Source organism: Nanorana parkeri, unplaced genomic scaffold, assembly GCF_000935625.1.
Source record: "Nanorana parkeri isolate BGI_ZX_2015 unplaced genomic scaffold, ASM93562v1 scaffold1025, whole genome shotgun sequence".
NCBI lineage: Eukaryota > Metazoa > Chordata > Amphibia > Anura > Dicroglossidae > Nanorana > Nanorana parkeri.
The window spans coordinates 485,969-512,121 of record NW_017307293.1 but is presented as its reverse complement, the minus strand read 5'-3'; the positions used below and the strand labels follow the sequence as shown (position 1 = coordinate 512,121).

Genomic DNA, 26,153 nt, shown 5'->3' with positions numbered 1-26,153 from the left:
AAGGAGGGGGGGGGGGGGGGGGTGCAGATTATTTCAACAGTTAATGAAGTAATTGGTGAAGTGTAGAAATTCCGGATATCCATTTCCTGCTTGTCGGCAGTTTTTTTAATGGAATCAGATAATTTGAAGAGAATGGCAAGTGAGGTACAGGGCAGAGAACGCCAAAGCTGAACCTTTCCGTAAATAGCACTGGAAAGGTTTTTACTTACAGGTGACCCATTAATGTGCACGATGGCCTGATAAAAGGCGGCACATTGTGTGGTCTGTCCAATCACATGGAACCCTCTGAGTGTGCGTGTGTATAAATATAGACATTTATATATACACCGATCGGCCATAACATTGTGACCACTGAGAGGTTTAGTGATTACTATTGATTATCTGGTTACAATGGCCCCTGGACGTGGGAGGGGATATATTACAATGGCACCTGGAAATGGGGGGGTATATTATAATGGCACCTGATGTAAAATCTTCCGCTGAGGCTCTGCAATTGTTTATGTACAAAGGAGTTCACATACACAGCCAGATTACAATGACACCTGGAAGTGGGGGGGATATATTACAATGTCACCTGGAAGTGGGGGGGGTATATTACAACGGCACCTGGAAGTGGGGGGGTATATTACAACGGCACCTGGAAGTGGGGGATATATTACAATGACACTTGGAATTGGGGGAGATATATTAAAATGGCACATGTACGACATCATTGCACACGCGCACAATGACGTTACGTGCTGTTACCTGCCGGTGGCCATCTTGGTGGTGGACGTCGGCAGAGAGAGGAGGTGATAAGGTATGCCACCGGATCCCCTCCTCTCTTGTGCAACTGTCAGGCATTTTGGTGTCACCCCTTCAATGGTGTCGACCGGGTGCGGGGGGTGCGGCTGTGATGCCACTGATCCTCATCACAACCTAAGGTGATCATGGATACCCTCTGGTGTGTAGAAGCCGCCAGCCCAATACCCAGATACTCCATAGTCATACCACCAGCATAGTATTGGATGATAACAATACAAAATAAATACATAGTTACCCTCCAGGGTCCCGGCGCCTTTAACCCGCTTTCTCAAGGCTTGTGAGATGTTGTCCTCAACTGTTGAGTCGTGGAAAAAAAAAGTCACCATAATGCAGGTGAAGAAAACAAGTTATTTTTAAAAAAATGATATGAATGGAATTCACAAAACAAGTTGCTGTTCAGAGCGGCACAGGATAAGAAGAGCTGGATAAACAGCTAAGGGTCAATGCAATGATTAACCTCGAAGGTCTGACGCCATAAGAGGCTCGGCAGATTCACCTGTTTGTTTGAATGAACCATGACTAGACTCATCTTTTTTTTTTTTTACACGGTGGAAAACAGAAGAACTCAACAACAAGTGTGCTCCTGGCTTATCAGCCTCCAGGTCAGAAGCCTCCAGAGATGACCCGGGTCACGAACCTGACCGGCTAATGTATGGCAACTATGAGATCCATTTCCCTGTGCTCTACAAATCATCCCAAAGTGACAATTATGTTGTTAAAAACTTCGGCTTTGCAAATTGTTATAACAACTTTGTTGCATGTGAAGCACCATTAACAGTACAGGACAACCTTTCTCAACCACAGGACCTATGACACAGAAGAACTCAGACATTTTTTATTTTTGGTCTCAGGAAAACCCAGCTAGTAGTTCTACCTATAACTCATGGTACAGCGAAAGTGACTTTCACCAAACATTCTCTGGTGGAGAATCAACCACTGCCATGCATATTTACATTGGTGGTCAGTGGGAGAAGGATCCTCTTACATTGGTGGTCAGTGGGAAAAGGATCCTCTTACATTGATGGTCAGTGGGGGAAGGATCGTCTTACATTGATGGCCAGTGGAAGAAGAATGCTCTTACATTGGTGGTCAGTGGGAGAAGAATGCTCTTACATTGGTGGTCAGTGGGAGAAGAATCCTCTTACATTGGTGGTCAGTGGAAGAAGGTCCCCTTACATTGATGGTCAGTGAGAGAAGGACCCTCTTACATTGGTGGTCAGTGGGAGAAAATTGCTCTTACATTCATGGTCAGTGGGAGAAGGACCCTCCTACATTGATGGTCAGTGGGAGAAGGATCCTCTTACATTGGTGGTCAGTGGGGGAAATAACCCTCTTACATTGGTGGTCAGTGGGAGAAGGATCCTCTTACATTGGTGGTCAGTGATGGAAGGGTCCTTTTACATTGATGGTCAGTGGGAGAAGGACCGTCTTACATTGGTGGTCAGTGGTAGAAGGACCCTCTTACATTGGTGGTCAGTGGGAGAAGGACCATCTTACATTGAGGGTCAGTGGGAGAATGATCCTCTTACATTGGTGGTCAGTGGGAGAAGGATCCTCTTACATTGATGGTCAGTGGGAGAAGGATCCTCTTACATTGATGGTCAGTGGGAGAAGGATCCTCTTACATTGGTGGTCAGTGGGAGAAAGATCCTCTTACATTGGTGGTCAGTGGGGGAAAGATCCTCTTACATTGATGGTCATTGGGGGAAGGACACTCCTACGTTGGTGGTCAGTGGAAGAAGGTCCCCTTACATTGATGGTCAGTGAGAGAAGGACCCTCTTACATTGATGGTCAGTGGGAGATGGACCCTCTTACAGTGGTGGTCAGTGGGGGAAGGATCCTCTTACATTGGTGGTCAGTGGGGGAAGGATCCTCTTACATTGGTGGTCAGTGGGGGAAGGATCCTCTTACATTGATGGTCAGTGGGAGAAGGATCCTCTTAAATTGGTGGTCAGTGGGAGAAGGATCGTCTTACATTGATGGTCAGTGGGAGAAGGACCCCAGACTTCCACAGAACCCCAGTTGAGAAAGACGGGTATAGAAACATATTCAGTGTTTTATATGATGTGTTTTGCCGTTTGATCTGCACTGGAAATCAGCAAGTTTTTTTTATTTTCTTGTATTTTTATTTATTTAAATCTGTGACTTTGTATAAGAAAGGTGCACAGAGCCGGGAGCGTTGGACATTGGTCTGTGTGTGCACTGAACAGGACATTCTTTACTTACATGTTGTTCAGCCTGTTTTTCTTTTTTTAGATGACACTATAGATTTGAGGAGGATTTCTGAGGACGGTCAATGGCATTGCTTTATGGGACTACAGGAGAGGAAGTCGGCATTGTGTTGGGAAATGTAAACCATCTGAGCTTTTTTCTATGAATAAAGTTACATTTCCCGAGAGATCTGGCGGTAACATTTATAGCTCTGTCTAATTATTATAGGCCAATTTCTTTATGATTATGAAGAACTTTAATTTAAGACTGTTTTAGAACAATAAAACATTTGTATTTGCTTTCACACAGCTGTTGTGAAACTACAAATCGGATAATGCATGTGCCTCTGGGATAATTTAACCTATTCATGTTAGCAGGGGAGAAATGTAACTATTACTGCAGTGTACTGGAAGTGTGTACTTTGGTACATTTAACCTGGTACACACTTCCAGTACACTGCAGTAATATAGTTACAATTCTCCCCTGCTAACACGAATAGGTTAAATGATCCATAGTACAACTACATGTTATGTACTATGGATCATGATTTAACCTATTCATGTTAGCAGGGGAGAATTGTAAATCTATTGCTGTAGTGTAGTGGAGGTGTGTGCTATATATATGTACTACATATACGGTACACACTGCAGCAATAGATTTACAATTTTCCTCGACTTACATGAATGGGTTAAATAATCCATAGTACAATTACATGTTATGTACTATTATGTACTATGGATAATGTAATCCATTCATATTAGCAGGGGATAATAGTAAATCTATTGCTGCAGTGTGTACTCCATATGTAGTGAGAAAGGGACGCAGGTGCAGTGTGGGGGTGTAAGGCTCGGTGAGTGGCAACGCATACGCGGAAGGTCCTTATGTGAAACTGACCTACTGGCAGTACCCGGATGCGACCTCAGAGGTACGCACGGTCGATGAGTTCTCAGTGTCAACATAACAGGACCAGCGCCGACAGAGAGCTCCTCCCACCGGACCAAGGCCGACTCGCTGCTGCTCTCCCAGTAAGTTAAAAGAAAAATCATAGCGCAAGCTTCGGCGCTATGTATCGGGGCATTTTGACAAGTACTTGTCAAAATGCCCGGTATTGGGCCCGATTCCGGTATCAGGACACCCCTAACTTCACCAATACTCCCCATCACCCAGGTCAACCATCGACATCACTTTTTTGAGATATTTTAACTTTTGAATTAATTTACATAAAATTCTGATAAATTATTAAAGGTTTTTATATATATATATATATATAGATGGAGCTTTCTATGTATATACAGTATTTACATACATTCATAAGAGGAGGAGTAAACGTCTTGTTCAGAGGCAGGCTGATGTGAAAGTAAGATGGCGGGGGGGGATCCCTGTCAACCCCAGACACCAGAAACTTGATACGTAGGAGCATTTATGGGGACGATTGATCTGATTCAGAGTTCCCCGCATTGATAGTTGGATATCTAAGCTGTACGTATAGGGATCAATCAGCTACACTTGGCAGCGGCGATTTAGTTTATAACGGCCTTGTTGGATATTGGCCCAAAAATGAAAATAATGCCTGGGGCTCACCATTTTTTTTTTATGGCGACACAAACTTTACCATTGATACAAAATAACCACATAAGAGTCCATTTAAGCTTCCATTAGTGTTAACGAACGGCCGTAGCGGGCCTGCCTTTGACACAAGATTGTCTGATACACACAAACGTCTACATTGATAAGGAATGCATGGATGATTAACCCCTTTGAAGCCAGAGAGACCTATAACTATATCACAAAAGCAGCACTATCCAGAAAATTCCAGCAACAAAACGGTTTAAGACAGCTTACAGAAATTTGTTTTTGCTCTGTTTACAGAAAATAAACACTATTTGTTCTCCGATTTCCAATAAGGCAGAATCCATCTTTAAAATAATAAACAGCAATATTTAAACCTCAGGACACAATCGCACAAAAAAAAAAAAAGAAAAAACAGATTTTATTTTTCTCATCACACGGACAAAAATTATCCTGATGATATTTTATTCAGTGGTCGTCCGGGAGGCACTGGAGGGGTGAAATGCACCAGATATTTTAAAAAAAAGTTTGTACAGGTTGGTTTTTGGTAGAAAACTGAAGAACGCGTTTGCAATATAAAAATAGATTTGATGAGGACGCTGTTGTGCGGTAACTGAACTTTTTTTTTAAATAAAAAAAGCCAAAAATCTGCAGTATTTTATATATTACAGTATAAGAAGGAAGGCTTTTTTTGTTGTTTTTTATCAAACAGAAACCGAGGCAATCACAGCTTAATAACAAGAAAAAAAATGGCAATATTGGAATACATTCAATATATAATCTTTCAATTGATGAGGCATATAAATCATCTACCAATGTGGTATAAATTCTTTCTGGTAAATGTATCCTTTTGTATTATTTTTAATATTATTATTATTATTAAATTGTTTCTAATGATTTTTTTAAACTTATTTTTATAGTTTTGAAAGGAAAGGGCTTGCAGCCTCCTAGTTAAGAGAAATTAACGCATGTGACATGAAAATATATGATAATTTGGATATGTGGATCCTACACTGTAGCTTTGTACATATTGACAGTTTAAAGGAGCAGATGTACATAAACTAGCGCTACTTTTTAAATTTTAGCGGAAGACTATACTTTAATATTTTTACGTTTATATTTTTTTTAATTTAATGTTTTTATGTTGATGATTCCTCTTTATTTTTGCTTTTTTTTAAATTATTATTATTACAGGGATACAACAAAAAGATAAAACATAGCACACCCCACAACAAAAATAAAAGTTAGTTAGTGGGAAATACTGTAACCCTTGAGCCTGTTTCTTGAAAATATTTTGTTTTCTTATCCTTTGAGATAAAGGCAGCTAATGATTTATTATTTTTTTTAGCCAGCATGGGCCCCATTTTGCATAGCAGATCCATGAAAAAAATGGCCGACTGGTTTACGATCTGAAGGACGGTTTTTGGCATACCAATAAGACAAACGGTGTTACATTCTTTGTTAGAAAACTGTATGGGCCAATATATATTTATATATAGTACATAGCATATAACAGGGGGTAGGCAACCTTGACTCTCCAGCTGTTGCTGATCTACAAGTCCCATGAGGCATTGCAAGCCTCTGACAGCCACAGGCATGTCTCCCAGAGGCAGAGGTATGATGAAATTTGCAGTTTCACCACAGCTGGAGTGTAGGCTACCTCTGTCATACAACCGATACATGTTATTTTTGCTATTACTAATAAATACTGGTGTGGTTTCTGCTCCTTAGAAGTTCTGCATCCAGCTATAATGCCAATAAGCGATGCCTATTTTTCAAATTGTTTTGGGAAGGGGGTTTAAAAAACTTTTACTAAGAAATGGAAAAGTCTTCACAAAAAGTGACAAAAAAATAAACATTTATTTAAATATATCAAGCAGTAAGGCCTTGCAGGCAGAGTATGGGAAATAATCGTTTTGCCACAGCAAGAAGTCTTATATGCCCTAGCAGCATGAAAGGATGTAACTGGTTACCAATAGCAACGCACCATTGTCAAAAATTTCAGTCATTAGGTCCAATCTTGGGCCAAGTGTATTCTTTCACCTTTAATTATATATTTAACTTTCTTTCGAGAGGCAAGCCTCACTTCGGCTGAATTTGAATGCATGTACAGTGTCACAAACCAACCAATCAGATTTTATCTTCCACCGGTTCCATCTATTGTAAAATAAACTCCCATTGCCTGCAGTAGGTTATTGCAATTCCATCTTTTTTAAAAAAAAAGGCCCTCGTGTTTGGTGAAGACTTAGTTGGCCCATATGTTTTATCAGGATTAATGGTGAATCTTTGGAGGAGAAAGATTGTCAGATTGCTTCTCCAAGAACCCTAATTTTCATGATCATGGTAGATGGCCATGTTGTGTCACCGTTCAGTAGGACTAATATATAAAATCTTTTACAAAAGTTGAATCTCAACCAAGTTACCAATCTCAACCAAGAGTTACCAATTCTTTGCAGAGCCTGAAGGATAAAACCTGACCAGAGGCTATGGGCAGCTCTTCCAGTATTGCCTCAGTTTTTGTAAATCTGCCCCACAGTGACTCTCCAGGTCCATTCTCTACATCTACATATATTGTTTTCTTGGGAGTGAGGATTTATCTAGCAAGATGGCTACCAAGTAGTAACTAACAATACGGCTGCCACTGCTAGTTTGAGAATATAGGTTTAGCCATCAAGATGGGTGCTTGGAGAAACCAACATCATTGCTGCCTCTTGAGACTGTTGGCTTAGCTGGCAAGATGAGTGCCTAGTAGTAAGCATCAACATGTCTTCCTCTGATTTCTTGACAGTATACTGTAGGTTCAGCTAACACGATGGCAACTGGTACTTAGCTAGCAAGATGACTGCCTAGTGGTAAGCATCAACATGGCTTTCTATGTTTTCTTAAAGGTTCTGCCAATAAGATGGCAACTGGTAATAACCAACAACATGGCTGCCTTTGTTTCCTTGAGAATGTGGGGCTTAGCCATCAAGATGGATGCTGGTAGAAATTAACAATATTGCTGGCTCCTGAGACTGTAGGCTTAGCTAACAAGATGGCTACTTAGTAGTAACCATCAACATGGCTTCCTGTTTTCTTGAAGGTTTTCCCAAAAGGTGGCAACTAGTACTAATCAGCAACATGATTGCCTTTGTTCTCTTGAGAACTTAGCTAGCAAGATGGTTCCTGGTAACAACCAACAACATGGCTGCCTTTGTTTGCTTGAGAATGTGGGCTTAGCCATCAATACAGATATTGGTAGAAACCAACAATATTGCTGACTCTAGAGACAGTAGGCTCAGCTAGCAAGATGGGTGCCTATTAGTAACCATCAACATGGCTTCCTCTGTTTTCATGAGGGTTCACCCAAAAGGTGGCAACTGATAATAATCAACAACATGCCCACCTTTGTTCTCTTGAGACTGTAGGCTTAGTTAGCAAGAAGGCTAACTTGTAATAACCATCTACATGGCTTCTTCTCTTTTCTTGAAGGCTCACCCAAAAGGTGGCAACTGGTACTAACCAAGAACATGGTTGCCTTTGTTCTCTGTGAATGTGGGCTTAGCTAGCAAGATAGTACCTAGTAGTTACTAACAATATGGCTGCCTCTGTTTTCTTAAGCACGTGGGTTCCACCAGAAAGATGGCTGCTGGCAGAAACCACCAACATTTCTGCCTCGGTTCTCTCAGTGCGGACTTAGCTAGCGGATTGCCTTCCGAGTAATATCCAACAACAAGGCTGCTTCTGTGCTCTTGACAGTATGGGCTTAGCTAGCAAGATGGCTGCTGGTAGAAACCAAGCATGTGGGTTTAGCCAACAAGATGGCTACCCAGTAGCAGCTTATAAACAGGATAGCGCATGCACACGGCCGGATATTATATATCATTCCTTTATGCCACATTGAAAAACCTCTAAACATATTGAACCTTTACAAAGTCGGACTATTTTAAAAAATACACATTTACTGTACACATGTTGCTATTTCTTCTATATATTTAGCACCTTTGCTGGGAGGACGATTGACGAGGCGTGAGTGATTTCCTTACAAAGTGGCCGACTATAATTCTCTGATGACTTCATCTTTCGTTCTATTAAATGATCATTTGACTTGTACTGTAGGTACGTCGATAGATGCAAACCTACCAACCCAAAAATCAGACTTCAAGGGGAAAAACAAAAACATAACGGAATCAAGTTGATTAATACCCCTCTTTCCCTTCCCCCAACCATATAACCGTTAACTTCCAGAATGTGACGCAGACGCATCCCCTGGCTCTTCCAGGTGACGAAGCTTCATTCACAGCCATGTTAAATAAAACGTGGAGTACAACTGTCCAGTCGAAAACCGAAGGTCTCTTTTTTTGTTTTTCACACACAATAAGTTACGACGGGGAGACGGACAAAGTGCTTTGGGCTTCAACTTTGATACGATCGCATTCAGTTTGATAAGCGGGTGGCGCGGCTGCTCCTCGGGAATCTGTGCACCTTGACGTGTTTGGACAGGTGGTCGCTGCGGGCAAACTTCTTTTCGCAGACGGCGCACTGGTACGGCTTGACCCCGGAGTGCGAGCGGCGGTGTCGGGAAAGCTCGTCGGATCGGGAAAACCTACGAGAGGGGAAAAGAAAAAATACTTTAAATATACGAAACTCGGTCTAGGATGCATTCAGTTTGCACAACATTGTCCAGAATTTGGAACTCCAAGCAAACATTTAAATACACAGATGAGATACAAACAGGTATCTGTTTTACTTGCTAAAAGAGTTTTACTGTATTTCTATCCATCCAGTCCTGAGATTTTACACAGCTGTGCAGCAAAACACAGCCCTGCCTGGCAAGCCAGAAGACTTGATTTGTTCTCTGCTGCAGTTCAGTAATGCTTACAGGCCTTGTCCCTCCCCCTAGCCTTTGACTGGACAGTGAAAGGAGAAGCAGAAGACTGATAAGATCATCTCTCTGCTCTTACCTCCTATCAGTGTGTTCCTTGTTAGCAATGCAGAACAACTTATTGGTTCATTGTGCTGCTTCTCCCTCTCCCATTCTTAACTCTGCTGTACAGGAAATGCAAGAGGCTGATACCAGGTCATTTGCCGGTACTTAATTATGTATTAATAGATACAAAGTTGCATTATTTTTGTAACTTACATCTGCCTGGAGATCAGGTTTAAGTGACATGTTGGATGCAGGCAGCGAAATAACCAACTTTGTGTATAGTATCTATGATCAGTTTTAGGTGGACTTGTGAGGTGCCCACTGTGCCCAATGGGAAACATCTAAATCTTGTTAGATGCTGGATCTGCCAAGCTGTCTTTGCTGGGTCAAGGGATTGTGGTAGGCAGGTCATGCTTTGCAGACGTATGGGTTACAATCCTTCCATAGGGACCACCATCAGTCACCAGGTTCCAAAAAAAAAAAAATTAGGAGCTACCTCTGCTTTCATGCATGCCAGCAGCCAAAGGGTTAACCCCAAAACCTTTTGTCCATGAAGTGACCCCTGATCATCAATGCTGGCTACCTCCACCTCTAAAACTTCTTATTTTCTGCTAATGATACTCTTATCCTTTATGTTTTTGTACTTTACTCCTTTATATATCATCAACATATACCATGGCGATATACACAGAGAAAACCGAACCAGTCAGGTCTTTGCTCACAACAATCTAATGTCCCTGCCGCACTCACAAGCACACATAGTGGTGCCAATTTAGCCGAAGGCAGTTTATTGTAACAGAAGGTTAATGAATTGAGGGAGGAAACTGGCACACCTAAATAACACCCACACAAACACGAAGAGAACATATAAACAGATTGTGTCCATAGTGGGACTTGAGTGGAGGACCCTATGACTTGCAAGGGCAAGCCATGTATCCATCATGTGGATAGGTGGAATGTACAAAAATATACACATTTATGGTCCTGTGTGTATGATGACCACACCTGACATGCAAAATCTAAATGTGGGTTCCTGGAGCTGATGGGTAATCTCACCCTATGCCAAGCGACAGCTTTAGAGATACCGTGGTCAATATCTGCTAATCTAAGCCCCAAGGAGGTCATATCCAGAGTCTCCTGGATGATGCTTAATGACAGGATGGCTGCTATACCGATTGATGAAATGGCCTCTTTTATGAAAGTATGGCCCCATGGATTCAGCATTACTTACCTCCAGATTTTGACTGTTCTCTACTAACTCTCTAAATCTGATTCACCAGAGACGCAAGTTTGGCCTAATGGCTCAGACTGTCTCCCCAGCCGCAGACCCTTTGACCTTGTAATTCCCCTTAGCTTACCCTTATCTTCTTCCTTTCCTCTCTTCCACACCCACCATGGCCATGATGGGCAAATTTTCCACCAGACACGCAAGTTTGGCCTAACGGCTCCGATTGTCTCTCCAGAGGGTCAAACCTTGTGACCCTTTCATTCTCCATCTACCCTTTTACCTTAGTTGGCCCCTTATTTTCATAATTCCCTCCCCTCTGCACCCACCATGGCCTTGATGGGCAAATTTTCCAGTTGAATGCTTTTGATTCAATGTATCGGAAATTTACGCATATTACATTCTACTTCTGCAAATCTATATGAAGGCCATCTTCAATCTGTAATATGTTCTCAACATTGGGTCACCTACATCTGTTGTCTAAATGTACACTTGGTAAATACCTCAATAAAATTATTGAATGGAAAAAGATACTGCAGTACTGTTTTGAAAAGTGTATTTCTTTATCTCTCCAACATCTGCATCCATTTTTCTGGAAAGTGAATTTCAGATATATCGATGACGTACTCAAAAGCTGGAAGCGCTTAATCGAACGTAACAGCCAAATCCCTCCTCTTGGCTGAACCTATGATCCCTTACAACGACCCTAATTATGAAGAAAATGAAATAATTTGTAATCAGATTTTTTTTAAGCCAGAATAGCTACAGTATGTGCCAAATGTATTTAAAGGCACGGCTACAGGCTGTGAAAGCGTAGAGCTGCGGCAGAGGAGTGATATACAGATTGATTCTTCATTTTTGACCTTAGATACCCTTTAATATAGATTTCAGGAAACCCCCTTCTAGTAGTTATCATTCCTATAGCTCATGGTACATTAACACGGACAGTAAGGGATTTATTTTTAAAGCAGTGAATGTGACTTTCACCAAACTTACTCTGGTGGAGTATCAACCACTGTCATTCATTTGCACCTGGAAGATTCATCTGCAAAGGATGTTGGCCAGAGTTCCAGAAATATATATTTATATATACATACACAGTGGTGTCTTAGGCTGATGCATGGGGTATGGGGAAACTCTGGCCGCCGTCGTTGAGGAAGGTGTTAGGGGGTCTGGGTTAGGGGGATTTACCTGGCCGACGTCCAGCCCTGGACGTCGGCCAGGTAAATATGTATGGCGTTTACCAGGGCTGGATTTACTCTCTCTGCTGCCCCAATGCCAGGTTCCTCAATGCGCCCCCCTGTATGCAGGCTGCATACAAGTGATCTTGGCGACCTCTCCGAGATCACTTGTACAAAACAGGCAGCAGCTTCCCTGCTGTACATTTGGCCCTGCTTGCCCAAAGCAGGGCTAAATGTAGAAAGCAACTACCCGCCCGGCGCCTGGAACTGCATGTCCCTGGCCTCGGGAGATAGGAATTCCACACCCCCGCTGCCCCTCTACTCCTTGCTGCCCCGAGGCCGGGCCTCAGTTGGCCTTGTGGAAAATCCAGCCCTGGCCCTTACACATCTACTGACACGGCTCTGAGCAACCTAGGCCCCTATGGCCAGAAAGGGGGAAGCAGGCACACTGCAAACATTGTGCAGCACAGCAGCCATCCCACTCTGCCCGTCGCCAAAGAAATGCCACCTGAGGCTGCCTTATTAAAGGGACAGTCCATTGTGTGTGTGTGTGTGTGTGTGTGTATATATATATATATATATAGAACAGTTGCAAATATTTGAAAGATATATGTATTTTAAACCTGTAAATGTTGTGTTTACCTTTGCCATATAGTAAAGCCGTGTTTGCCATCGTTCAGGTTACTGGGCAGGAAATCATCGGTGTGTAGGGAAATATCTCTCACCATAAACAAAACTCTATCTAAATTACATTCAGCTCAGATAAGTTTCAGAGACTTTTATATCTATGACTGTATGTATTAATCTTTAATATGACCCAAGCTGTACTTTAATTCCCCTTCTACAGGTGTGAAGTCCTATCCTGCATAATAGCATGTACTTGTTCTAAGTACAGAAAAAAAACATGATTTGATAGATTGTATCATGTGTTTTTCCTCTGAACAATTTCTAGGAACTCCTGTGACAACAGATCCACGTTGTGAGCATCTCTTGTTGCATCACAGAACAATGTGACGCTCTGCTCATCAAACCAGCTGCCACTGACTAATACCGGAACCATCCCACCTATTCCATAGAACTAGTCACATTGGATATTCACAATTTCCTCTAATGTATCCAGTGTCAAAAGATGTGATCTTCTTCCACCAGCTGCCCCTTTCCTGACCCGCGTAAATGGGCGCAGAATCAAAATCTCCTCTCTCCGCTCTTCCCAGCCTTTGGATTATGATGTGGAATGTAATTTTCATGGTGATACGTTACAGAGAAGCAGGCTGGGGTCGCACATTGTGCGTGACGTTTCTGATAACGTGTCCAACCACCAGATGATTACACAAGTCTTTGTTGGTTACTCTGGTGGGAAAAATAGATTTTTATTGTTGAGTGGAAAGCTGGAATTGACTTGGAAGCGCAGAGCGGGTCAAGAGCGATTCCGGTCCTGCATGTGAGAACAGTAAACCGCTCGCTTGGTTCAGCAAACACTGCAGCTGCCAGAAAATTGATCTCGGCTTACTTTAGTGATGGCAACAGATACCAGAGACCTCCTTGCATGTGAGCTGGATGGGTTGCATTCTGAATCTGTGCTGTGTAGCTATTTCATTTTGCTTTTCTCAAAGAAGCTTTCAATCTGATTTGTGACTTTGAAAAAGATCTTAATGCTCAGTTTTTTTTTTGCAAATCAGGCTTTCTGTAGGTGAGATACATACTTGGTACATCTCTACAATAGGTGCACATTTTTTTTAGTCTTTTGTCCCTTTAAAAGCACAGCAAGTGTGGTGCGCTTCCTGACTATGGTGGACCTGCATGATGACCCGGCCGCCTGCCTACTGCACATGCCCAGACGTTGACTGACTAGCTACAGATCCTCCCTCACGGTACATCTTGTGAATGCTGCTAGGGCCTGTATTCCACTGTTATGGAAGTCTCCCCAACCTCCCACTATACAGCTTTGGTACTCCAGGGCGAACGACACCTATGGGATGGAGGATTTGACTGCCTCCCTGAAAAACACTGAGGAGCCGTTTAACTCCACTTGGAGATCGTGGGTCTGCTTCCGTGACTCGGATTGTTATCTCCGCCACATGTCCGCGTAAATCATGACTAGGCCCTGACCTCAGAAGGAGAATTACTTTCACCTGACTTCTTAGGTGATGGATGGTAGGGCGACACCTGAGGCGGGGGTCCTGGCTCCTCGCTCCCTCTCCAACCCCATCCCTTTGTCTTTTACCCTACTGCTGTTATCTCCCTCTACCTTGGATCACTCTGATCTGTTCATCTCTGCTTCTCCTGTTCAATATTTGCTCACGCAGTACAGAAGGTATGTGCATGGGAGATTGCAGTCCTATAGTGCAATCCTCAATAATATGGGAGCTAGATATCACATTTTTCAGTATATTCTTGCTACTTTCAACCATGCTTGCCTGCCTTAGAGTGCCTAGAGTACATGGCTTTCCAAAGTGCTTTCCGCCTAGCGGTTTCCCCACTACAGGATGATGCAATGCTAATTCTACGGTAATATACTTGTACTTTTGATACCTCTCACGCCTTCTATTTTTGACAGTTTTTTAAACTTACTTTATGAATGATTATTCAGACTCTACTTGTAATGTGCTGTATGCTTATTGTATTACCTGATGTCATCAATAAAAGTTATTGAAATTTAAAAAAAAAGCACTGCAAGTACAAAACAACGCCTGACGATCTCCCAAAAATCCATTGAGCTCCAATGAGCTCCTAACTTCCTTTGGTAAGCACTTCCCCTGCTGCACTGAAATTCCAAACAGCATTATCAGCCCTCCCTGTATTCTTCCCTGCTGGAATACAGATCCTCCCACCTTATTTTGTAGAGATGAGGAAAGAGGGAGGTGTCCAGCAGATAAGACCTGAGCAGTGCCAACTACACTGTTTGTGATTTCACTGCAGAAGGGGCAGTATTGTCATTAAGTTGGGTGCTCACTGGATTTCTGGCAGATAAACATGCATATTTGTGTTCTTGCCGCATTAAAGGGCCAATCCACCCAACATGGGTGTTAGTGTAGTGAGTGAACTTGAATCAAGATGTCACCATGTCACCGGCACGCCAGCACGAGAATTCCAGATCAGTGCAAATCCATTTATTGATAAATGCCGCTCGAATGACAAGCGCTTTCAGGGCCGCGCTGGGTCCCCTTCATCAGGCTCAGAGATGAAGGGGCATCACTGAGCCTGATGAAGGGGACCCTGCGCGGCCCCCGAAAGAGCTGGTAATTTGAGTATCATTTATCAATAAATGGATTTGCACTGATCTGGAGTTCTCGTGCTGGTGTGCTGGTGACATCTTGATTCAAGTTCTACTAGTTGCGGTGCCGTCCGCAGTCATTACGAGCACCCGTTAACTTTGGGATATCATATGGACACTGTTAGTGTAGTGAGTGGGCACGAAAGTATCCCTTTGTAGACCTCCAGCCGATTCTCTTTCATCTCCTCTACCCTGGCAAGTGGATTTTCTCCTCGTTTATCAGTAACAAGGAGTTGAGCCTGTCAATTAGGCTAAGTAAATAATGTATAAAATACGGCATGGCGCAATGTACAGTGCCAGGGAGGGGTGTGACAAACGTCTGTCACTACGGCGTATTGCTGATTAAGAGCCTACAAATCACCACAATGTGACATCATCAGCTGAAGGGATCATACAATATTGATGTGCGGTCTAATTGTCTTTTCTGTCTGTGCAGTCTCAGTCTCCTTTTACAGGACCTTGTCACTCTCCCTGCCATGGGCAGACTTCCAAAATTGAAAGTTGTGAAAGACGTATGTTCTGAGCGCTGTAGAGTGCTCATTGTGCGGAAGTAGGCCGTAACACATAAAATGAACTGCCTTAGCGAAGCAAGTTGCTACAGAATATAGTATTTACTGTATAGTATATATAGAGCACAGAATATGTATATATATATATATATATATATATATATACACTTCAATCTGAAGTTAGGGACTGATGTTGCACCAGAAGACCCAAGGTCTTCAATAGTGTTGAAGCCATGGCATTGCACAGGCCATTTCGGTTCCTCTACATCAGACCCATCAAACAACTGTCTTTATGGAGAAGGCTTGGTTATCCTGGAACAGAAAAGGGCCTTCCCTGAAGGTTGGGAGATCACAGTTGACTAAAATGTTTTTGGGCGCTGTGGAAACACTTGAACTCAGTCATTTGGTGCAGTACCCACAATATTTTGACAATACAGGGTAGGTGTAATGGGAATGTGGCAACTGCAGGGTATGGCTTCCTTGCTTGGTTGGGTGCAGTCTACAGATACACACACACACATAAATGGCCAGATCAGGTAAACATCCCTTGATACCTGTAGGTACCTTATGAGCTAGGGTAGTAGAAGTCATGGTCACGGGCCCAGGAGTAGTTGTTGCCACTTGGCACCCTTGACGATGAGATATGTAATGATCTGAAGTCCTTCAACAAAAGGTCCATGAATCATGACATTATATTCACCCACTCAGCAGACCAAGCCTCATAAATGCAGCTAAGCATATGATTGACCGTATAAAACAGATAAGTAACATTGGACGCACATCCGCGGGGTGTTTAAGTCACGGACAATTTTTCACAAGACCACAACTTGCGTAAGAATGACTTTGCAGTCAGACGTGACCTTGCAGGCTGAGAATCCATACCACCGGTCAGGAGATCTGTACAGTAAAATGTGTAACCTGTCTCCACAGCAAGCCCATGCTGTGGTTTATTTAGGTTACACATCACGCGGTCACTATTTTCGGCAGCTATTGAGCGTGGTCATGTTAAGCATGAACACTGACACCACTTCCCCCACCCAACTCTCTTCACTTTTCAAAGACAAACCTTTTGGCAGGTTGCTGTCATCTCAGCAGTTAAAGTCACGTATGAGTCACCAGAATACAGTGTGCCCTGACATTGCAGGTCACATGTTCTAACAGGTTGTGAGGATGCAGGTTAATGCAGATCTAATCTGAGCCTGTTAATACAACAACACTGAGAGTTTACTACAGGTTACAAACACAAGTATCCTCTCCAACACACCCAGAGCAAATATCTGTTTGGTATGTGTGTTATCAGGCAAGCTACAAATGATTGTCTCTTACGGAGTATAAAAGTTCTTTTCACACACCCCTGGAAAGTAAAAAGGAGCCTTTTAAAGTGATTCCATTGATGGGGCAAATTCCCTTCCAGTTATGGCCGTTTTTACAGACGAGGGCCAGCAATGGTGTCAATGAGAAGACCTTGTTCCCAAAGTGGAGTTCCCGCCCTGGCAAATGTTGTCTGTTGTTGCTCTTGCTTTGAATAGAGTTTGGTAGAGCTAGAACCTATGTTGAGCCCTTTACATGTCTTTATGTATTAAGAATTAGCCTCACTTCCTGTTGTGTCAAGTAAGACAGGACGTGAAGGGAAATCTCTCCAATGGGGAACAGGTAGCAATATAAACACCCACTTTACTTAAGTAGGGAAGAATATAGCCTTGGTCTTGGTTTTGTTGCTGCCTGTGTTGAGATTTTCCTTTACTTCCTATCTTGTGTGGTCACCGGGACAGGAAGTGAAAGGTGAGCAACAACGACTATTGAAGGAAAAAGCCAGCTGACCACGTGCATGAATAACAACTTACCGAAGAGCCATGTGAGACCAAACCAATGTTTCCCCATCAAGTCAAAGTGACAAAACAGATTGGGCAACCCCATGCCCCTGAAACGTTGGTTTGGTCTTACATGGACTTTCTCATTCAATGGATTTTTGACCACACCACCATTTTCCGAGCATCCACCATACTGTGGCGATTTGGAGGCAGTGTGGCACAAGTTGTTGATTCTAAGCAATTACAGCCAGACAGAGGTCCAATCTCTCTCCAAATATGGTTTCTAAAAATCTTTCAGGGACTGTCTTGGTAAGACCCCTGTGCTTAGGTTCTGCCATGTTGATTAGGAAGAGCTCCATCAATCAAAATGTCAAATACACATAATTTTTTTTAACATTTTCCTTAATTTGCATGTATATTATTGATAATATAATATCTAAAAAATTGGCAAAAGGATCTTAAAATTTATACTGACCTCCAACCACACCCAGGCCAAGTACATGCAAAGGGCTTTTCTCCTGTATGTCTCCGTAGGTGAGCTTTGAGATGACTGCTCTTGGTATACATTTTGGTACATCCAGGAAAAGTACATTTGTGCATTTTTATCAGTTCAGCAGCTGGGTTTTTTTGGAATTTCTGACCCGACATGTGTCCAGATTGCCCCTGACATCCACCTCCGGGGCCCATGGGTTTAGCAGCAATGGGCACGGGGGCAATTCGGACAAATTTAGAGGACATGTTTGATGACTGGATCAGCTGTGGGACCAGAGCAAATGTCTGGCCTTGGATGTTCACCAGAAGTTGGGCCACTTTGATATTCTCTGGAAACTGTGTTGGGGAGGCCTGGCTGGTGTTTGACTCTTGTTTGATCTCTATGGGCTGGATCTGAAGTATAACCGGTATCCCGCCCTCCACAGTGAGGGTGTCCGAGCTTGTACTGCTAGACTCTTCTTGTGAAAAGCTTTGGGACTCCTCTTTTGTATCCTCTGTCACATTATTGGCGACCACCATAGGGGCCTGTTTGAACTGCTCAGAAAACAAATGACCACAGTTCCTCAATTCTCTAACTTCATGTTGAGTTTCAGCGTTGAAGTCGGTGTTCATTTTCTCCTCCAGAAACTCCTGGATTTCGTCCAAGGTAGGATGAAAACATGGCGTCTCCTCTAAGTCCACCCCAAATTCCGGGACTCTGAAGAACTCCTCTTTGACCATTGTCTGTTGATTTCTTTTGTCCCACCAAGACAAGGAGGTGTTGCCCAAGGAGGTCTGGGATAGAAGATAGTCTAGAATGCTGTCCTGGCTCTCGGCGCTACTTGTGCTGCCATAACTGGAGCTTAGGACTTGGGAGTCTGGGCTGGAACATGATCGAAAGCTGGAAGAGTCACTATCATCCTCCGAGGTGGGGGAAGGTAACATCTGGTAGGCCCTTCCGCCCATCAACATCTCAGAGGTGAAACCAACAGACGATGGATTGATTGAGAAGCACTCATCTCTACGAAGCAAATGATCCACCATTCCTAGAGGAGCTTCTGAGAGGGGCCTAGCGGCATAAGCAAAGTTGAGAAAAGTGGAGGGGACTCTGAAAAAGAAAAAAGAGCATATATGTCAAATAGGGTGATAACAAACGCATGTAATCCAGCCAATCATCTATGCGCTATGCACTGGTACAGGTATCATACAGATCTCAAAAACGCAGATCAACCATCTATTTTTACCTCCCCAACCCAGGTCGCCTGTGTGAGCCTTACAGGGTTACCTTCACTTCCCATCAAACATTGTAGCAGTACAGGAAGTGAAGGTAAATCTCTCGCAGCCCCCGATAGCAATAAAACCTCATTAGGGGTTCTAATCCTTCCGCACTGTATCCAAAACTAAAAATTGGCTGGACTTTCACTTTGAGTGAACGGCACACCGAGAGTGAATTCCGTACAACACTGGATCATTATCACGGCCACTCACAGAATCAACAAAAACATTATTTGTATGATCGGTGACCTTGCTGCATGTCAATGCCCCCTTTTCTTGGGGCCGGGGGCCCTTTAAGTAAACTCTAAAAGTCATTGCCATACCTATCGGCCAGGAAAGCTCTGAGTACATTCTGTCTCATTACTCATTTGGCCCCCAAAGCGGGTAAATGAAAGGAGGAATGTCTTGCTAATGAGCCGTCTTGATGCAGGGACATACTAGTGTAGCTGAAACTGGCTAACGGTTCGGCGCATGGGGGCCAGATTGCTGGCTCCACTGGGGCACGCAGATAAAGGGCCCTTTCTGAGAAAAAAACACGAGCTTTACAAGAGTACCAGTCATTCCCTCCCCCCGATCATATGAGGGCCGTGACTGTGCATGTATGAAAACCCCAGTCATGTTGCCTCCAGCACAGGCCCCGATTCTTCATGCTACACCGCTAGCTCCTGAACATGAATAGTCAATGGAGGGTTATAGACCACTTTAACCCTCCGGCTTCCAGGGTCGACCTCTGCCCAGTTCAAATTAAAGCAGAACGCAGCGAAAAACCACGTTTATATCTAATGGAAAAAATAAGATGCAATAATTTGCAAAACTAAAAAAATCAGCCTGCGGTCGCTGCTATTGGTCAGCATATCATGGCTCTGATTGGTTGCTGCTGAGTTTATTTTATGCAATTCAGGTGCAAACAGCTGATATTGATCAAATGGCACCTGTATACCTATAGGCTGCAGAGGCAAAGAGGCATCTGTTCCATCAGTACCCTGTTTAACCCCAAAATAAGACCTACCCCGAAAATAAGACCTAGTACTATTATTAGGAATTGCTAAAATATAAGACCTACCCTGAAAATAAGACCTAGTTGTGACCATTCCCAGGACCGGTGGTGGCATAAGGGGGAACTTGAAGTGCCGCAGTAGAGAATCAGCGGTGCCAAAGAAGCCAGCGCTAGAGGAAGCGATGTGGCAGCGGAGGGAGCAGAGCCGCATAAGCCGATGCCTCCTCTATAGCGCCGGCTCCTGTCACAGGCGGAGTCATACCAAATGCACTACGCCTGTGAGGAATCATAGTGAAAGCTTCGCTCATTCTGGCCAGCGATTGGTTAGCAAATTGCTCTCGGAAAGGTACGGCACCCCTGATTGCTCTGATCACCATATTTTTCTACATGAATAAGTGTGGAATGTTGTACATAAAAAAAAAAAAAAGACCTACCCCGAAAATAAGACCTAGTGTGTTTTTTTGAGCCCAACAAAATATAAGACAAGTGTCTTATTTTCGGGGAAACACGGTAATAGAAACAATGGACTGTATATAATGTTATTTACAGATTACTGCAATATTGTACCGTATGTTAGGACCAGGCACCAGGATCAGGACAAGGAGTGTTTTAAGAAGGTGATCTTAATATAGGGGAGCTACTTAGGGTGCCACAGTTGTGTGCCTACAGGCAATCTGGACCCTGGCTTAATGACTGTGTATCATAGACAATTCACATATTTTTTACATACTATCTTTGCCTTATTTTCATCCTTTGTTGCATCTCAGCGCTGCTGAGCTCCTGCAGGTCTGACACGCCGCTTGCTGAGCCAGGACTATAGCTCTGCATCCAGCAAAGCTCATACTCCCTCCCTGATTGGAGAGTTCTAGCTCTGACTCAGCAGTGGGCATGTTGGACCTTTAGAAAGGGACTACTGCTTCCACACAGAGAGCAAGAGTCCTTCTCTGCACTATGCTGGTAGGGGACATGCTTTTCTAATAAGGCTGTGTATATTTGCATTCGTGTTTGGTTAGCAAACACAGTGTTTGAAAAAGAATCCCCATCATCATGAGCCCTTAAAGTGACACTTCTGTCATATGCTGTTGCATATTAATCCCTTTGCTTTGCCGAAAATGCCCCCCCTAATCCATTTGCTTTGCCGAAAATGCCCCCCCCCCCATTCCATACCTACATGAGCTGCAAACGGCAGCAGAGGCACAGGTTGCAGGTCCAAACCTTATTGCACCCCCCTTTTCTGTCGAAGCGTCCAAGGCAGCCGCCACTTCTGCCTATCCCTCGGCCCAGCACTGGGTATATGACCCATTAACCGAATGCGATTTTCCCTGTGGTCACCGAACACCATTTGGACGCCGGTATTAAAGCTGGAAATATTGTTAAAATGTTATCAGTGACTTTGAAGCGTTACTTATTAATCAGAACAGTGACCCTACCAGCATGCCGTGATCCCGACTCAGCCAATCACGATCTCTTTTCTGCGTTGTGACGGACAGGATCTGACACCTCCCATTAGAAAAGTTTTTTTCTCCTTCGAAAAGCTGAGAAGCGCAAGTCGCTCTATACTAGCAATAGGGGGGGCACTGTTTTATTTTGGGGGGAGTAATGTCATTTTATCAAGACTGGTTGTATTCTCAGTACAGCAGATCCATCATCAGGGGAAAAACTAGATTCAGCAAGAGCATATTTTAAAGTATTTTGTATCATTTTGTATCATTTTACATACCAGCTGCTCCAGCGTTTCTTTGCAATGCAGCTCTATGCAATGGCTTTCTTTTTTGTAACTAACCCCAACAATACATTCCCTGTGTTCATTGTTGACCTACACAGGTGCTAATATCATCAGCTGATAGACTTGACAAGTGTTTGTTCTCTAATATTCCTGCAGATAAGAGGCAGCGTGTCGGAGCAGCAGAGTTGGAATACCGGAATCACAGACACCCAGCTGCGGGGAAGGCGATATTATCCTTTAAATCGTCCCAAATGTCTTTTGATTCTGGATGCAATTAACATTTTTCTGTTTGGCAGGATCCATAATGGGAGAGAGAAAAATACTTGCAGCTGAAATTCTGCAACTCCTCCAATTGGGGGATCACACAGAAGGCAGCTGAGATATGGGAATCCATCATGGTCAATGGTGATGTATAAAGAATCTAGAGAATCATATGAAGCATAGTATCAGCTGGGTCATGTGACCACCGCTTCCCTAAAGGCTTGTCTGTAAATCTAAGGTCATCTCCGCCCAAACTGTTACCTTAATTTTGCATGCAAGCTGGTCTGTTGGATCACATGTTGGCTTCCTAGAACTCTCTGAGACTCCAGTGATGATAAGTCCTACCAACTAGCATTCCAAGTCCCACCTACTTACCTTCCGGGTTGTGGTATCCATGTCACCCACTGGATTCTCCATAATGCAAAATCAACAAACATTTTTGGAATCCATCTGGAAGAGTTTGACGCCTTCACTGTGGCCATGTGGGAGAGACACAAACTACGGCAAGGAAATCTCACCAAGGGTGATAGGAAACCAAAGGCTGAATTGACTCATTAGCACCCACCCAAAAGTGAGACATCAGATTAACGTAAACACTGCAGTGACCTGAAGCATGTTAGAGCCCCCTCAGCCTTTTAAGGGTCCCTTTGGTCCTTTTTGTAGCTTACTTGTGATAAGTGAACATCCCTGGTCACATTTGGCCACCTCGCTAACCTCCCTATTGGTTCCCTAATGAGATAGGTAGGTTTGGTGGCCACCAGGGAGACTCGGGACAGCATCAGGGGCTCAAGTTTGACTTTCAGAGGAAGAGTCCAGAATTCTCCTAACTCTTCAGCAGACTGTATCTCTAGATCTAGTTAATGTTTAGACACACGGTTTTACTGAAGGTATCCGCTTATGCATTTTCTCATCACATGCTTAGTTGGAATCGTCCAGGCTAGTGACAGGTTTACTTGTGGACTCAATGCCTACTAGAGGTTGTAACATCACAAACACGTAAGTGAAGAAAGCAATGTTTCATTATGCTGTACATTAGGTAATGCAAGCTCACAGCAGGTGAATGAGGGAGCTGAGCATTTATGCTGGGCCCCCTTCATCCAGGGCCCCAGAACAGTGGTACCCATTGCATTGTCCTCTACACTTGAGGGTCAACAAAGTGTAATACTACTGAGAAGAGGGGAAGAAAGGGGGGAACTGCACATCATTTTTGCAGAACTCCTTGCTTTAGAGTTGGAGCACCAACATTCTTTAACAAAATGGCGGTGTAGTTGGTTCTCTGGTCTATGGTTGTCTAGCTGTTACTCAACCCCATAAGATGGGCTTCATATTGACCCAGTTTGGTCTGTGCCTTTTGAAAATAGAGGTGTCTACAAGGGAAATTTGCTATGGCAAAGTCGATACTTCAGGAGTTGCACATGAGCACAACTGTTGGCCAATCACAACAGAGGCAGGCACACTATTTGTGAAGACTGTTCAGCTGCTTATGGGCCCTCTTGGATTTAGGGGTCCAATGACACAGGATGGCATAGGACAATTCCTGGGATCCCCTCCTGCCGCCACATAGTATTTGGGACTACTAACATCTAGGGCAGATGAGAACCAGGAACCGTTCATCATGATGCTCTCACTCTTCCATTGGACTGTAATGTTAACCACTGGCTCTCTACACGATCAAGTTTGTAAAGCTTAATCGGATCGGTTTAGAAAGTTTCTGAACAACTTCACGAATGTGTCATTTCACCGAGGATACTGAGTCAGAGAAGACAATCAAGTGAAAGTTTTCTAGCTTTCTTCATTGCTTGGCCTGCTGAGATCCAAAAAGTGGACCTTCTTGTTCAAGATCAGATAGGAGTCACTGTAGAAGAAGTGACCGGCCTGTTACAAGTGTACATTCTTGCTTGTAGCTTGGCCTTTAAGTCACCAGGGGTTAATGATAACAAGGGTAACTAAGACACAGGTACACCACTCGTGCCCCCAGGCGTTTGCATTCCACAACTGCTATTCTGGAATTTTTCATCTAATCCTTCTTACAAAACTTCTGCCACGGAAAGCTGAATCCTCCACAAGCGGGCCCATGTTGACTCAACGCTCCTATGAAAATAACTATCAAACGATGGAGAGCGCGGGCCAAATTCTGATGTTTTTGAAGATTTTCATGGGTCCCTTTGCATTTTTGACACATTGCTGGGTGCCTGCGCCACGCTGCTACAGATGTCGGTCTGTTAGTGTAAGCGAACATCTGTACAAACTGTGCGCGCCGCGAGCTCCATTCCCAACGTGCGGGAATGATCTAAACTTTCTGCAGATGGGCTTGGCTACCTCTGAATAATTCACGTGCTCCATTCCAAGGACTGCAAGTCCCGTCCTAACCTTCCGGTTGAAAGGAAAAGCTTTGACCGGAAAACATTGTAAACAATAGTAGCGAGCGGCAACGTAAAAATGTTTTTGAAAAGCCAAAAAAAAAGGTAAAAATAAATGTTGTGCCGGCAAACTCAACTTTTTAAAGTCACGGGCGTTCAATTGTGCGTCACTATGGATGTCGCCGGGCATCTGAAATATGTCCGTCTGGTAACATATGTAGTTGGCTCTGCAAGGGAAAGGATCTGCGAATGTTTACAAAATGGACAAAAATCTAAACTTTTTGTCAGGATTTGTAAAAATTCCTCCAATCCCGGGCTGGCATCCGATGAAAATCCTTTAATTTGGCCGTGGGGTATACGCTCCCTGCCATTAATCTTGCTGTTATTCAACACATATGGAAAAAAAAAAGCACCAAAAGTGCAACTGTATTGATCACGTGTTGCTGCGGCCTCTCGGGTTGCACACTTAAATCCCATTAGCGGCATTTTGTAGCATTTCCATTTCCCGAAGGGGGAAAAAAAAAATCTATAAAGCACACAATGCGATTAAAGTACACTAATCATGACAGGTGTGAACTTCTCAGAAAGTGATTGCAAAAGGAAATATGTAAACCCAAAGTTAATGACACAGCGCTTTTACTCAATAAAACTGTAAAATATGCGCCGCCAAAGTTCTGCAAACTCTGATGAGTGCCTTCACCTTATGTTTATCATTACAAAATGCTGTTAAGGTTTAACTTTGGATGCCGCAGCTCCTTCGCCAATCTGATGATTCTAAAGACAATTACTGGAAATCAGATTCCTCCGAACAGGTGAAAAATCAACATTTTTTTGCGCTGAATCCCCAAGGCCGCGTAGCGTAGCGGCTTGGCGGGGGTTAAGCAGCGGCGTTGTGACGGTTAAGGCGGATTAGCGTTGGTGCTGTTTGTGAATGGCTCATTGTACAGCCTGTTATCTCCAGAACAGCTCTGCCAACTGGTCGCCTCTCAGCGCTGCCACCAGGGGTACCAGCACCTGGCACTGCTAGTGTTAAACCCCATGCACATGGGACAAATACAACATATTGAGCGCATTGATCCAGTGGATATATGGATATATGACCAATATCTGATCGTTCAGGGATCATTACATGATTATTTATAGGGGGAGGAATGTGAAGAACGATGAATTCCATATAATAACGTGACTGAAAGAAAGAACTACTGCAAAATATATTCATATATAAGTATATAGCTACTATGACATATGATATCTATCCATGTATCAATCTATTCATCTATCTATTGTCTATCTATTGTCTATCTATCGATCATTCAATCTATTTATTGATCTATCTATTGTCTATTGTAATTTGTAATTCTGTACTGACTGTAGAGGAAACTGTGCTGCCAAACCTTGTAAATATGGATACAAAGTGTCCTATCATCTATTCATCTATTACCGATCATCTATCGATCGATCGATCAATCAATCAATCGATCTATTGATCTATCTAATGAATAAATAAATAAATAGATAGAAATTGAGATAGATAGATAGATAGATAGATAGATAGATAGGATATTTTGT

General features: G+C 43.3%; 1 protein-coding gene across 1 annotated transcript in view; it reads right to left on the bottom strand.

Annotated features, from left to right (window-relative positions):
* Positions 1-8,934: 8,934 nt before the first annotated feature.
* The window catches only part of KLF15 (Kruppel like factor 15), a 20,151-nt gene continuing 2,932 nt past the window's right edge, over positions 8,935-26,153 (bottom strand). The window contains exons 2-3 of the mRNA XM_018567256.1: positions 17,970-19,073; positions 8,935-9,170 (exon numbers count right to left, since the gene is read on the bottom strand). Coding sequence (XP_018422758.1) covers positions 9,002-9,170; positions 17,970-19,009 — 1,209 coding nt within the window. The 5' untranslated portion in view covers positions 19,010-19,073 and the 3' untranslated portion in view covers positions 8,935-9,001. The remainder of the gene's footprint in view (positions 9,171-17,969; positions 19,074-26,153) is intronic.